This window comes from Notothenia coriiceps, unplaced genomic scaffold (assembly GCF_000735185.1).
Source record: "Notothenia coriiceps isolate Sejong01 unplaced genomic scaffold, NC01 NC01_scaffold00011600, whole genome shotgun sequence".
NCBI classification, from domain to species: domain Eukaryota; kingdom Metazoa; phylum Chordata; class Actinopteri; order Perciformes; family Nototheniidae; genus Notothenia; species Notothenia coriiceps.
Genome location: NW_011344301.1, coordinates 102,626 through 117,033, shown reverse-complemented (window position 1 = coordinate 117,033; position 14,408 = coordinate 102,626). Strand labels below are relative to the sequence as shown.

Genomic DNA, 14,408 nt, shown 5'->3' with positions numbered 1-14,408 from the left:
GGCAAAATGTCAAAGTTGTACTGTAACTTTGCCTTTTCTGATTCGTTAATCTTCTGACAGGCTAGCTGTTTCCCCCTGTTTCCAGTCATTGTGCTAAGCTAACTAGCTGTCTCTGGTGTCATAATAACCATACAAACAGGGTGCCAAGAATGGTACAACGCTTCTAATTTAAGTCTTGATAAGATAGCTAATACAAGTATTTCCCAAAATGTTGAGCTATTCCTCCTTGAAAAGAGGAAATAGATTAATTTATACTTAAAATAATTGTTAGTGTTTTTGTCAAAATTTGAATTAGTTTGATTACCCTTTTTTTTTAATACTTTTAGATCAAAGCAGCTTAATAGTTGGAAATGCCATCATCTGTCCGTAACTGTGTGTTAGTGATTCGTTAAGGCCTGCATCAGAAATGTCTAGGTCTAATCACATTTTATTCTTACCAGCTATAAATGCTCTACGTATTATAGGGTTGGCTATCTGTTTTCTTCACAGCTGATTTTATTTCTAGAGGAAATGTTGCTTTGTTTTTTAAGCAACCAGTGCTTCACCTTCTGGCTGATGTGAAACAGGAACAAGTCTCAGATGGAGTTGTAGCCCCGCAGCCTTATGTCATGTTGGTACTTTAGATCTTGTACACAATGCTTGGCTGGAGCTGTTAACCAATGGAGGCCTTGTTTAAACCGTGTCTGAAGCCAAAATAATGCAAAAATATATTTGTCACCACTAATGTCTGGTTCTCTTCACTGTCATGATGTGTCCTTTTTGTTTGCTGATTCTGGATAACACTAAAGTTCTGGAAGGATGTAAGTCTCAAACGAGTGTGAATTCTCTGCAGAGGTTGTGCTAGCAGTTTTTTTGTTGTGCATTGAAGGTTTTATTTGATCTTTTGTTATATTTGTGTATTATGTTTTCTTTGTTTTTAAGTTTATAAGATGCTGAGTGTGATTTGCAGTGGACTTTTATACATTGCATGCATTGATGTATTTTGTTTTCTTGTTTGCTGTTATCGTTTCTCTGTGTTTCTGCAGTGGTAGAGTATTTTCCATAGAGCATTATTGCAAAGCGCATGACTTGTTGTTTCATTTGTTTTGTCATAGTCCATTAGTTATTTCCCAGCACTGACAGGAATACATTAAGCATTGGATCATTACAATAAAGGGAAATGTGCCTGAGCGTGCTGCATGGTCTTTTTTGCTGCTGCACGTTATGAGAGTCTTTTGTGTCTGTCAGCAAACAGCCGTCCGGTTTGATTCAGTGTGGTACGTCTGCATGTGATTGGTAATGACTGCTTGGGTGGTCAATACAGCAACAGAAAGAGGCTTAGTTATGCAGTAACGGTCATGATTAAATATCACCCTCTTTCTGATCACTTTCAGTGCCGCAGCCACCGACCATAACTCACCAATCCCCCAAGGATTACATCATTGACCCACGAGAGAACATTATAATCCACTGCGAGGCCAAGGGGAAGCCTCACCCCAGGTAGGAATCTGTGAAGTGTGATTTTGCATTCATTATGCTGATACAGAGAGAGATGTTCCAGGTTTGGAATCCACCACCATCTGTTAAAAGCCTCAGCTGACAGCCAGTTTCCAGAAATGTCAATCTAAAACATAATAAGTAAAGTTCCAGTTTATTCAAGCTATAAATAAAAAAAGGTATTTTATTCATGCAGATGCCGCACTCTACTGAGACAGATTGCTGCTAAAGCTTATGAATGTTCTGCTCCAAATTATGCCATCCTCTTCCCTCTATCTATCTCAGTGTAGCACCTAATTAATTTGAATGCATAAACACACACACACACACACACACACACACACACACACACACACACACACACACACACACACACACACACTCACACTCACACTTTATATGACCTTAACACCTAAATAAAGTCTTCCTTCAAACATCCTTTTGAAAAAGTGAAATGCAGGTGAAGAATTTGAATCTCTTGATTCTTGATTGAGATTGGCTTCAAACGTTGCTAAACTGGGATTGGTGCACAGAAATATGACATCTCCTTTCTGTCACCAAACTCTGCTACATGTTTTCACAAGAATGTTGTAATCAAACACACATAATACATTTTAAAGCTACTTACTACAATACAGCATGGTGTCTGTATTCTTCACCAGATTACCATAGCAATGTTTCCTTAAAGTCTTAATGTCTGTTTACCCCCCTTTTAGTTTCTCCTGGACCAGAAATGGGACCCACTTTGACATTGACGAGGACCCCAACGTCACCATGAAGCCCCACTCTGGGACGATGGTGGTGGACATCAGCAGAGCGAAGGCCGAACATTACGAGTCTGTGTACCAGTGCACGTCGAGGAACAAACACGGGACTGCCGTTTCCAACAACATAGTCGTACAACAGTCCAGTAAGTGCAGAGATACAAGTCTATTATTTCTATCATTTCATTTTTCTTCCACTTTCTTAACGTCATGCATATCTCATATCATTCTTTTTTTTCTTTTTCAAACACTTAAGTTGCATTTTCCTTCTTAAGAGAACTCCTGACAGGTAAAGGTTGCATGTCGAAAGCAGCACGTTACTCTGAGGGATGTAGCAGTAGATGGAGCGAATTATCCTCTGTGTTTCTCCTCTTGTGTTTGGTTATTCAGTCAGCCATCATCCTTCTCATCCTGCCTCGTCACCTCTGTCATCCTGTCAGCAACAGTCCATTAGCAACCCATATTTACTGTCTTCTACAAGACTCCTCTTCCACTGACGTGTGTTTCCTTCTCCAGGGTCCCCCTTGTGGTCGAAGGAGAAGCTCAAGGCGATGGTCGTTCAGGAGGGCGTGTCCATGGTGCTGCCGTGTCGCCCCCCCGCTGGCCTGCCCCCTCCCATCATATTCTGGATGGACAATAGTAAGTGCTTTAGTGATAAGATAAGAGGGGGACAAGACATTATAACACACTGTTGCTGAAGTGTCTGGAAATCTCTGATAAATATGTCCTTGTAGCAAAATTGTTTCTGATCCCAACAAATCCTCAATAGTGTTTCTTACCATTAACAGCCTGTATTTGGCTTTTATCATTAACATGCCTCTTTCACTTAAGACGTATTCATTTGAACAACTGTGAGCATCACTTGCCCTGTTTGTGGCAGGGAATTAAGTGTTTTTGAGAAATGTGGTCTAAAATTTGAGAAGAGTATTTAATTAGAGGCCATTAGTCGTCTCATCCTTGGTGCTGTTTATTTAATGCCATCCCACTTAGTATCACCCTCAATTAGTTCATGATTACTTGAATCGTTAATTGTGTTAAAATGTAACTGGTTAGTTTAAAGTGATTCAATTTAATGTTCAGATAATGGATGGAACTTCTGTTGAGGTCAAGAATAAAAATGATAAGTTTTATCTAAATGTGTCATATTGATGTATGCAGTCAGTAGAGACTATCTATTGGGTAGAAACACATTCCATGAAAACTTTAAGAATATACCAATAATATTTGATCCAGAATTTGACCTTATAACCTTAATAACATTTGTTGAAATTGTGGTATGCTTGTAAATATTGAATGTGCTGTACATTTCAGACTTCCAGAGGCTGCCTCAGAGCAGCAGGGTGTCCCAGTCCCTGAACGGAGACCTTTACTTCTCTAATGTACTCCGAGAGGATTCCCGGAACGACTACATCTGCTATGCCCGCTTCCCGTACACACAAACCATCCAGCAGAAACAACCCATCTCCGTCAAGGTCCTCAACAGTAAGTCTGACTGTGTGTGTGTGTGTGTGTGTGTGACCAAGATCAAGGAAGTCAAATGTAGGCGTTATGAACTAGCATGACGAAGACGCTGGAGTGTGTGTGTCATGAGGCAGTTCATTCACAGTAGTATGTGCTTGTATGACTGCGTAGGAGGGAAGCAACATTTCCTATCTCTGAGACCATCCTAGGAGGCGCCTGCGCTCGTCATCCCTCTGAAAAGACATATTGTCAGAGCTCTCATGGCTCCCAGCGCTATCTGCGAGGCAGCCGTTCATTTCATTGAGACGTTCTGAATATGCACACTCCACCAGCAACAAAGACTGCTCTCATTCACGGAGCGTTCTGCTGTTGACATGATGGCACGCTGTTCCCACAAGCATCTTATTGTCATATTTGAGTCATCTTAAAGTTTTGTTTTTAATTCTGAACACTCATGTTTATTTGTTTTTATTTTCTCCATGTGCCTGATAATTTCAACTTTGTTTCAACGTGTGTGATTTTTCTGTTGTGTTACAGTGGATGCAATCAATGACACAATGGCAGCTTTTTACAATGAAACTGATTTATTTAGTGGTGAGTTTTGGCATCCTCTGGTGTCCACCCCCCAATCTCCAAACTCTAGCTTATACCCACTAACACTAACCCTTCCACCCAACAACCCAAAGCTTTTCACTATCTCACGGGTTCATTCAGGGCTGGGATCTGGCACCCTCTAGTGTTTACCCCCCAACATAGAGCTCTAAACTGTAGCTGAATCCTAACCCCTAAATCTCTTTCCTTCTGCCACTCCTGCTCTATCCAATCAAAAACCTTTTATTACCTAATCACTTCCTCCTATGAACTGCTTAAACCAGTACTGCATGATAACTCCAGTAGAGATTGAACTAATTGTTTAATCAGAACATGTTACAACATTTGTAGAGTTTTTTTAAGCTTTGAAAACTACTTTTACAATAAAAGAAATCTAATGAATGTTAAGAACTGTTATCATATACGAGATAAACAACTTGCTCCTAAAATATAGATATTTTAAAAGGTCTTCCTGGTTGCATTTCCTCCATTTTCCTGTCAAACAGCCAGCTGCGATCTTCATTTTCAAAATCACTCTTCCCCACTGCCCCTCCAGTAGTTAATCTCTGTCACCCATCATTTCAATCTCACTTCATTTTTCATTTCTCAAAAGATCATTTGTTTTTATCCTTGTCTCAAGATTACAACACCTGTCCAATCAGAAACGTGGAAGCAGTTTCTCAATGAATTGCTCACAAGCCAGTGTGTTAATGTGTCCTCAATATCACTATCATAAACATAAATAATGATTATTGTATTATTATTTTATGACAAGCATTTTACTTATCTACTAATTCAGTAGCAAAAATCAGATGCTTATGTATTACATTCTCAATCCTATATTATATTCATTATTTTATCCCAAAAGGGCAATTAATTGGCTCTAAATACATACAGAATGAATAGCCATAAAACACAACATGGCAATAAGATTTAAATCTACTCATAAATGTAATCATAAAATATGAGAATGTGGTCTGTAGAAGTGGTTTAGCCCTCATGCAGAACAGACTCACGGAAGAAGGGAGAGAGAAGAAAGGACTGGGAATGTGAAGTGCCTGCAGAGGAGATGGTAATATTTTCTTCTCTGTGAATCTGTTCTGCGCGTAACTATAGAAGAGCCAGCCGACGAGAGGAAGCCAACCTTCCTCATCCCATCTGGCCCCTCCAGCTCCAAGATGGTGCTGAGAGGACAGGTGTTGGAGATGGAGTGCATTGCCGAAGGACTGTAAGTAAAAGAATCTGCCATTACTTCAGCCCCGAAAAGCCTCAAGTGCCCACCTGCTCGAGTGTCATCAACACTCTTTGTCTTCTCTCTCATTGAATTCAGGCCCACCCCCGAAGTCTCCTGGATCAAAGTGAGCGGCGATCTCCCAGCAAAGCGCACGTTTTTCCTCCACTACCAGAAAACCCTTCGCATTGTGAACGTGTCAGAATCGGACGCCGGAGATTACCGCTGCACCGCCAGGAACCGTCTGGGCTCGGTGCACCACACCATCAAAGTCAATGTCAAAGGTGTGTCTCTGATGGAGCGTACAGTTTCCCATCAGGCCATTCGTTCACCGTGTGGCGACACAGTCAATCCTTCTTCCTGTCTCCTCATTCTCCCTCCATCTCATAATTGATTTATGCACAGATGCCAGCAGGGCAGTGGGTTCAGTGATTAATTGTCCAGCCTTCTGCTTCGCTCCATTCTATTTTCAGCCGCTCCATATTGGATCAGCGGCGCCCCGAGGAACCTGGTCCTCGCTCCGGGAGAGAGCGGCGTGCTGACCTGCAGAGCCAGCGGCACGCCCAAGCCCTTGGTCACCTGGGCCATGAACGGCATCCCCATCGAGAGTGAGTGCAACCTGTTCCTCTGACTGAAGATGCCGTATTATGGCCTGTTTCAGTTTCAATCTCAATCTTTATTTATACAGCACATTAAAAACAACCTCAGTTGACCAAAGTGCTTTACAGGCAATAAATACAATATAAAATAACACAATGGGAATAAAATAATAAAACAATAATTAAAAACATGATAAGAAGCACAATCTAGAAACATATAAAAACACACAAGTTTTAATTTGATATAAACTGATAATTGTTTAAATAATATTTTTTTATTGAAGATTTGTGAAGAATTGATACGGTGTAGAATTCTCTTACCTATGGTGGAGTTTGAGACTGATATCAAAACACTTAATATTAACGTGTTTTTCTTCACAAATCCTTTCTCCGATACAGTGAGTATTATAAATGTGTTTTTCTTCTGCATCTTTTTAATATTCCCGAAAATAAACAAAACTAAATTGCATCAGTGTTTCAATTTGGTATCAAATGAAAAGTTCAGCATTTTTTTTGGAGAACACAACAATTATGTTCACCTTAAGATAGCTAGGCAACCAGGGGAGACAACAGGAAGTAACTACACCTAGCCAAAATTAAATCCTGCACATTGTCCCCTGTAAAACCACAACTTGACCATTTTACACTTTGCTTTTTGTACAGGTTAACAAGAAAGATACAACGTTTTAATGAATGTGCTGTTGGGAGATTCTGTTGTCCTATTTGTTATCCCCCCCACGTTTCCAGTCTTCATGCTGCTGCTGGTTGTTGCATCATATTTGGTGCAGAAACATAAATATTCTCTCCCTACTTACAGTGCGTTTTGATTTCCCCAAAATTCATCAACTGTTACTTTAGCACAGAGCAGCAATGGACAAACTGACAAATTACAATCGGAAATGACTAGTATAAGTATTTATTTCATTTTTCAAATAATCTATGCTACGGTAATATTTTAGTTGCCACTCAAAAAGTGTGATATCCAGACCTTTATGTTGGATACATAAATGTTTAAAATCTTAAGTTACAGTATCTGTTTAGCAACACAGACCCCCAAAAGGTCCCTTGAGCATGTTAGTGTCACCCAGAAAACAGAGAGTTGCCTCTGTAACCCCTGTTTTCCCATGAGCAGATTCCCCTAAGGATCTCAGCAGAAAGGTGGAGGACGACACCATCATCTTCACCGATGTGCAGACGGGATCCAGCGCCGTCTTCCAGTGCAATGTCTCCAACGACTACGGCTACCTCCTGTCCAACGCCTTTGTCAATGTGCTCTGTAAGTTCATTACACAAGATCCATTTGTGGTGGAGTGCTGTTTCCATTTCCATTGATTTCTGTAGTGTAATAACGCACCAATAATTGCTGCTGCCTCATTGCAGCGGAGACGCCCAGAGTGCTGACACCATCCAACAAAGTCTACCAGGTCATCAAAAATCACCCGGCCCTGATAGACTGCGCTTCCTTTGGGTCACCCATCCCTAAAATTACATGGTGAGTTAATGATCTTTTAACAGAGGAAAGTGTTTTATGTTTATTCAAAAGCTTAAAGCGGCTTTCTCTCTGTTTAAGGTTCAAAGACAGTCGCTCCAGCACCCTGGATGGAGACCCCTACATCGTGCATGACAACGGGACTTTGGAGATTCACGTAGCTCAGGCCAGGAACAGTGGCAAATACACCTGCGTAGCCAGAAACACCCTCGGTAACTACGAGAATCACGTCTACCTGGAGGTCAAAGGTGAGTGTTTCAGCACTAATGGTGTGAAGCTGACAATTGAGCGGCCCAACCAAGCAAGGAGGCAGAGGCAGAGAGTAGTGATGTTACGTATTGCGCCGAGGCTTCGGAGCGTGTGTCGAGTAATCCCCGAAGCTTTTTGTGAAGCATGTATCGAGGCTTGTATCGTTTTGGGCCAGTGACGTCATCGATGACAAACGAAGCCTCGCTGCCTGTCGATACCACGTGACTGCTTCAGGAAGCGATTCAGATCGGTTGAACCGTTGAACCATGGTTGAACCACAACGCTCATAATACCCATGGATGTATAATAAGAACCATATTACCCCTCCTGTACCCGGGTCCGCTGGTGACACGATGGAATTAAAAGAGCTCAGAACCTCACTTATATAGAGGTCGGAACATAAGTATAAATAGATACAAGCATAAATAAATATAGGAATAAAAACATGATTGAATAAATACAGGAATAAATATGTTACAGTGTTTTCAGGGAGATTCAGTGTGTGTGCTGTGGCTCAGCTGGAAAGCAGTTGACTCACGACCGCAGGGTCCCTGGTTCAACGACTCGTCAATACGTATTTTTTGTTGTTTATAAAAGCTACAGCTAAATGAGATAATGTAGTTAATAAATGTATTCTTTGATATGGTTTAGCCTTCTCAGGCTACAACATGGTTAAGTGTATGAATATTATTAAGGAATACAAATCCCTCTTTGCAATGTTTACCAGCCTCCTTAGGCTTTTCAATCACAATCAACTGGAATAAAAACAATATTGTTAACATGAAAATATGATTTAATGTTCGTTGTTTAGAGTTATTCTAAGGCTTTACTCATTGGGAACTCGGTATGAGATAGAGCACACTGTTGAGATGTCCAATCTGCCTGTTTTACACACTTTGACCAACAGGGGGTTTGTGTTTAAATGAAGCCCATGATGAAGCCTCATGAGATGAACCCTTTTGCGAACCAATTGGCTGGAAAGCTTCAAAGCTTCATAAGGTTTAATCTCGCCATCACTAGCAGAGAGTTCAAATATAACCCAGTGTGGGCATTTATTCCTCATGGGCACATGATTCACAGCCTCAATATGACTGTCCTCCCTGAACACAGTCAGCAGCCACAAGGATCTCACACACACTAACAGGAAAAACAGCACCTAAATACACACAGACTAATCAAACCAACAAGACACAGGTGAGGGGGGAGGAGACAACACAGGGCACCAGGTGAACACAATCAGCAGCAACAGACAAAACGGGAGGGGGAACACTTTTCAAACACAAACAGGAAACAGAGACAGACAAACAAAAACACAGACAGATCGCGACANATGAAGCCCATGATGAAGCCTCATGAGATGAACCCTTTTGCGAACCAATTGGCTGGAAAGCTTCAAAGCTTCATAAGGCTTCATCTCGCCATCACTAGCAGAGAGTTCAAATATAACCCGGTGTGGGCATTTATTCCTCATGGGCACATGATTCACAGCCTCAATATGACTGTCCTCCCTGAACACAGTCAGCAGCCACAAGGATCTCACACACACTAACAGGAAAAACAGCACCTAAATACACACTGACTAATCAAACCAACAAGACACAGGTGAGGGGGGAGGAGACAACACAGGGCACCAGGTGAACACAATCAGCAGCAACAGACAAAACGGGAGGGGGAACACTTTTCAAACACAAACAGGAAACAGAGACAGACAAACAAAAACACAGACAGATCGCGACAAACGGATGCACAAATGACACTTCGCCACCAACGAAGCTAGACAATCCATAACGGAGGCCGAGATCTATGGCCCCAAAGATCACCTCCGTTACAAATGGTAATAATATTATCAGCCAGGGAGTGCGTAAAACTAGTTGACAACTCGCATATCGCTATTACAGAGGAATGTTTGTGATAAAAGCTTGTACAATTCTATTATTTTGATTTAAAAAAATGTCTGGTAAAGCAGAGTTTTACGGTAGAACCAAGACTAAAATCAGGAAAATAATCACCTATCAATGAGATGTCTAATTTGTTGACACATTTGATATTAAGTCTTTATGACAGCAGATATGACAGAATGAGTCTTCAGGTTACAGCTACCTAAAAGTAATTGCCTCTCTCTTGATGTTATTTTATTTTGATCACAAAACCAACAATTTCATGAGGTACCGTTGTTGTTGTTGCCTTGACTGCAATTGGCACGTTTTAGTATCCTCAATAAAAAAGTGTGTTGTTAAAAAATAACAGTATCAACCTTAGCGCTAACCTTTGAATTCAAGCCTTATTCAAAACGGATCCTATATGTTTGTTTCTCTGTTGAGGCTTAATGTTTCAAATGATTGATTTTAGTTATTTAAAACTGAAGCTTCCCCTCCTCCCATCAGAGCCCACCCGGATCCTGAAGCAGCCGGAGTACAAAGTGGTCCAGAGAGGCAGGTCTGTGGTGTTTGAGTGTAAGGTGAAACACGACTCCTCGCTCATCCCCACCATGACCTGGCTCAAAGACGACGGAGAGCTACCCGACGACGAAAGGTCAGAGCTGTCTCCTTTTTAAGAGCGCTAACACTTGCTTACTGTCTGTCTACATTACTTATGATGGATCCAGCAAGACTCCTATAGCCATTTCACCTTTTTTATATTCAATATACTTAACTGCAAGATTCAAGGGCTTTATTGTCATGTGCACAATAGCTGAGCGTAGTTGTTGTTAGTGATGTAAATCCTAAATTCCAGGTTTCTCCTACAGTGAAAAAAAAGTGGAAATGGAAGTGACACAATAATAGAATTTAAATAATAAAATGCAAGAATAAGGAATGAATAAACTAGATGCATGTAAAAATATAATATGATTAAACTAAATATAACATTATAAATACAGAGTGGAATAAATACTGCTTATTGTAATTAAATATAAATATGTTAACTCTAAACAAATACATGTGCCATAAATAAGACATTTTACAGAGCTCAGGAATTTAACAATCTTATTTTTTCTCAGAGTGGCAGCACGTGTCTGATGGACAGATGGATGAGCAGGCTGATCAGCAGAGGATATGTGACCCGCTCTATCGAAATCAGTCGGAAGTCGCAACGGCTCATTTCAAAATAAACGTGGATTGGGTAAAAAACTATTTTTTTGGGGTTCGGGTGTTTTGTTTGATTTTAAACAAACAAAGTCTTGGCTTTCAGAATATGAAACTTTTATTTCCAAACTCACACGATAAATACATTCTTTAAGCTTGTAAAGGGAAGATGACAGGCAATCTGCTCCCCCTCCCTCCGGCTGACATTATGAATGTAAGCGTAGAGTAATCATAAATAACACGGCAGGGTATGTTACAGTTTGTTTTCATCTGATTTCAATTAAACAAAGTCTTGGCTTTCAGAATATTAAACTTGTTTCGGCAAATTCAGATGATAAATTCAACTTTGAAGCTTGTAACGGCATAATTACAAGCGGAGAACGGAGTAACTTAACGTCACAGCAGGCATAACAACAGCCGGCGTTTCTCGTGAGGGTTTTCCCCGGGAAACAAACGCAATACACACTAACGCAAAAATACACAAACACACACACGTATACACACACACTCGCGAGCTTCCCCCAGACCTGTAATCCAAAAGAAAATATCTTCCCTCCGTAGTATTTTGATCATTTGCTCCGCTAATAATCAATCAGATCGATGGATTCCAGAGAAGAGAAAACTTTGAAGGCCTTTTTCTCAAAATGATGACTCGGTGACAGTCATTATATAATGTGACATATTTCGCTTAATATTTGGAGTAAAAAAACAATCCTGATATCATTAGAAAGCTAGGAATATCCTCTTTCCAACAGTGTATACAACTCAAAATGTGTCTTCGGGTCAATGCGACTGATTTCGATAGAGCAGGTCACATATATCAGTGTATGGGTCTGTTTCTTTACTAATGTAATCAAGTCTCTTGGATGCTTATTCTCGTAGACTACATGACATTGTTGATCTCAACTGTCTGTATGAATGGTTTGTTTCCAGATTAATCGTGGACTCAGACAGCCTCGCCATCAGTGATGTGACGGAGAACGATGCGGGGGTGTACACCTGCATCATGAACACCACTCTGGATCATGATTCAGCCAGCGCTGAGCTCACTGTTGTCGGTATGTTCAGCTTTGCAAACAAACTCACAAATTATTCAAGTGTAAAACTCTCTCCGTTTCAGCTCTTCCCAGAAAAGTGAATCCGTTCAATAACTGTGCACAACAGATTGCCTTTCAGCGCTTCAAGGTTAATTACCTGAGAGTTTACCTAAGAGGGCCGGGGCGGATTTAGCCAGCTCTTGTGTCAGCAGCATGAATATTTGATTGTTGCCTTCTTAGCGAGACAGATAATCTTCTTTGCTTTCTTATGGCTGACTGACCACTAAACTCTTTCACTCCTGCCCTCCTCCTGGCAGAGGCCACGCCAACACCAGCGGTTGCTTACGGTAAACCTGCAGCACACCTGAGCATCCTTCTGGCTCAGCTGACGTGGACCTGTGTTGTTTGTTGGATGTTTTAGTAAAGTGGTGCATGCTGTTGCCCGAATATTTTGTATTTCTTTTTCATTATGATTTAGCAGCATTTATTCATGTTTATTCTTTAAAATGTACTGTATGTGTTTCCCTTTGTCACAAAAGTGGATACATTTGAAATGCATTACACACTTAACATTTGTGAGAAGCAATTTTACACTCACGCTTGAATGCAAGGATAATTTGTAAAGCAGACAGCTCCCCGTTGGACCACTTGAGATCTTTCAGATGCACCATTTTCATCATCACTCATTTATTCCAAGCATGCGATCCACTTTATCATTACAATTCCAAAACATGAGCATTAATTTAACCTCTCTAGTGAGCCTGAGACTCTATTTCATGCAGAGTGATTATTGAACACGCTCAGTTGAGCATCAGCCGCTTCATATGCATGATGCAGTGTCTGCATGTGTATTATAGGGCACATAAGATTGCCAAATGGAACATGTAAGGAAATGGAAAAGTAACTGAAAGGAGTGCTTGGTTAAACAAACATATTATCATATTTTCTAGTAACACAGAAACAGATTTATGTCACTAGTTATCCCCTTTTGCTTTTGCTTCATCTTCTCGTGGCATGAACCCTCCTGATCCTGAAGCTGTTACTTTGTGCTAACGTTGCTGCCTGTGCTGTTTCTCCTCTTCAGAGCGACCCGACCCCCCGACTGACCTGGAGCTGACGGACCAGAAAAAGAGGAGTGTGCAGCTCACATGGACCCCTGGGGATGAACACAACAGTCCTATCCAGAGTATGTTTTAAGTGTGTTCATGTGTGTGTATGATGTTGTGTGAATTTGTGTCTGTTTGTGATTTATGTGTTCACCCAAGCCGTTTGGAAGTTTCACATCCCCTTTTTCACCTATGAATTTAACTCTTATATTATCTTTTAATAGAAAGCCTTATATTAACAACTGGTGGTGTGTTGCTTGAAAGAAATAGGAATGTAGGAGATAGGGACAGTTAAAGATGATTTTAAGATGCATTTTGTAAATTGTGTGATAATTTTGACATTTTGTTTTACATATCTCTCTCTAGTGAGTCTTCCAAAATTATGGAAATGCAAAGCTAGTCACTGCGGTATCCCTTTTAATTAATTACCATTTTGACATTTAGCTGGATATGTGAGCAGAATCCTAATGATCTGCAAACCCTCGGGCTCCATCTAATTACAATCAACCAATATTCCAGTACTAAAAAAAGTCAGTGAAAGATCCCCAAATATGTATTTTGGAAAAAAACAATTGACCCTACAGGCCTGAAAGGAGGCTGTACAGATGTTGTATTTTTTGTATGCCAAAGTACAGCTGAGGTCAGCTAAAAACACACCAAAACGTCCATAGAAAAACCACTACTTCAGCATAATCTACTTCTAATGGCTTAATCCACAATGTCCTTTGAGCCCAAAGTACCACCAGATGTAGCATATTTAGACATGATCAGACCTTTTGACTTTTTGACTTCATCCAAAGATAAATCATATGTAGTCATTCCAGTTGTGCAAATAGACTGTCAGGCAGTGTATAAAGTCTTCAGTTGTATACAATACTTTTATTTTTCCTATTTTGCACAGAATTTCTGATCCAGTTTGAAGACTCGCTGCACCACCGAGGTCACTGGCACAATCTTACCGAGGTCCCTGGGAGCAAGACGACGGCTCACCTCAAACTGTCGCCCTACATGCACTACACTTTCAGAGTTCTGGCCTTAAACGCTGTGAATTTTAGCCGCCCCAGTTTTCCCTCCAGGATGTTTAAGACCGAACCTGCAGGTACAGACTTAATGTGGAGATTTTGATGGTCTTGTTCTGTAAATGTCATGTTTTAATAGTAATTCAATAATCAACCAATCTAAGGATGATTTCTACATACGAATTATCTTTAAAATGATGTTTAAACATAAAAGTAAAGTAGCCTATGCATCAGGTTTTATTGAAAGCTAATTGGTGTTTTCATCTGGGCTTCACTGGCGGTTTTATTTTTTTTTTTTTTTTT

At 40.5% G+C, this 14,408-nt stretch overlaps 1 protein-coding gene across 1 annotated transcript in view; it reads left to right on the top strand.

The window, feature by feature from the left end:
- The window catches only part of nrcama (neuronal cell adhesion molecule a), a 39,017-nt gene that overhangs the window by 17,872 nt on the left and 6,737 nt on the right, over positions 1-14,408 (top strand). Inside the window, exons 3-19 of the mRNA XM_010772723.1 lie at positions 789-800; positions 1,374-1,479; positions 2,193-2,386; positions 2,757-2,879; positions 3,552-3,722; positions 4,239-4,295; positions 5,409-5,520; positions 5,623-5,807; positions 5,997-6,131; positions 7,255-7,398; positions 7,503-7,614; positions 7,693-7,859; positions 10,245-10,392; positions 11,877-12,001; positions 12,298-12,327; positions 13,065-13,166; positions 13,988-14,198. Coding sequence (XP_010771025.1) covers positions 789-800; positions 1,374-1,479; positions 2,193-2,386; positions 2,757-2,879; positions 3,552-3,722; positions 4,239-4,295; positions 5,409-5,520; positions 5,623-5,807; positions 5,997-6,131; positions 7,255-7,398; positions 7,503-7,614; positions 7,693-7,859; positions 10,245-10,392; positions 11,877-12,001; positions 12,298-12,327; positions 13,065-13,166; positions 13,988-14,198 — 2,134 coding nt within the window. The remainder of the gene's footprint in view (positions 1-788; positions 801-1,373; positions 1,480-2,192; positions 2,387-2,756; positions 2,880-3,551; positions 3,723-4,238; positions 4,296-5,408; positions 5,521-5,622; positions 5,808-5,996; positions 6,132-7,254; positions 7,399-7,502; positions 7,615-7,692; positions 7,860-10,244; positions 10,393-11,876; positions 12,002-12,297; positions 12,328-13,064; positions 13,167-13,987; positions 14,199-14,408) is intronic.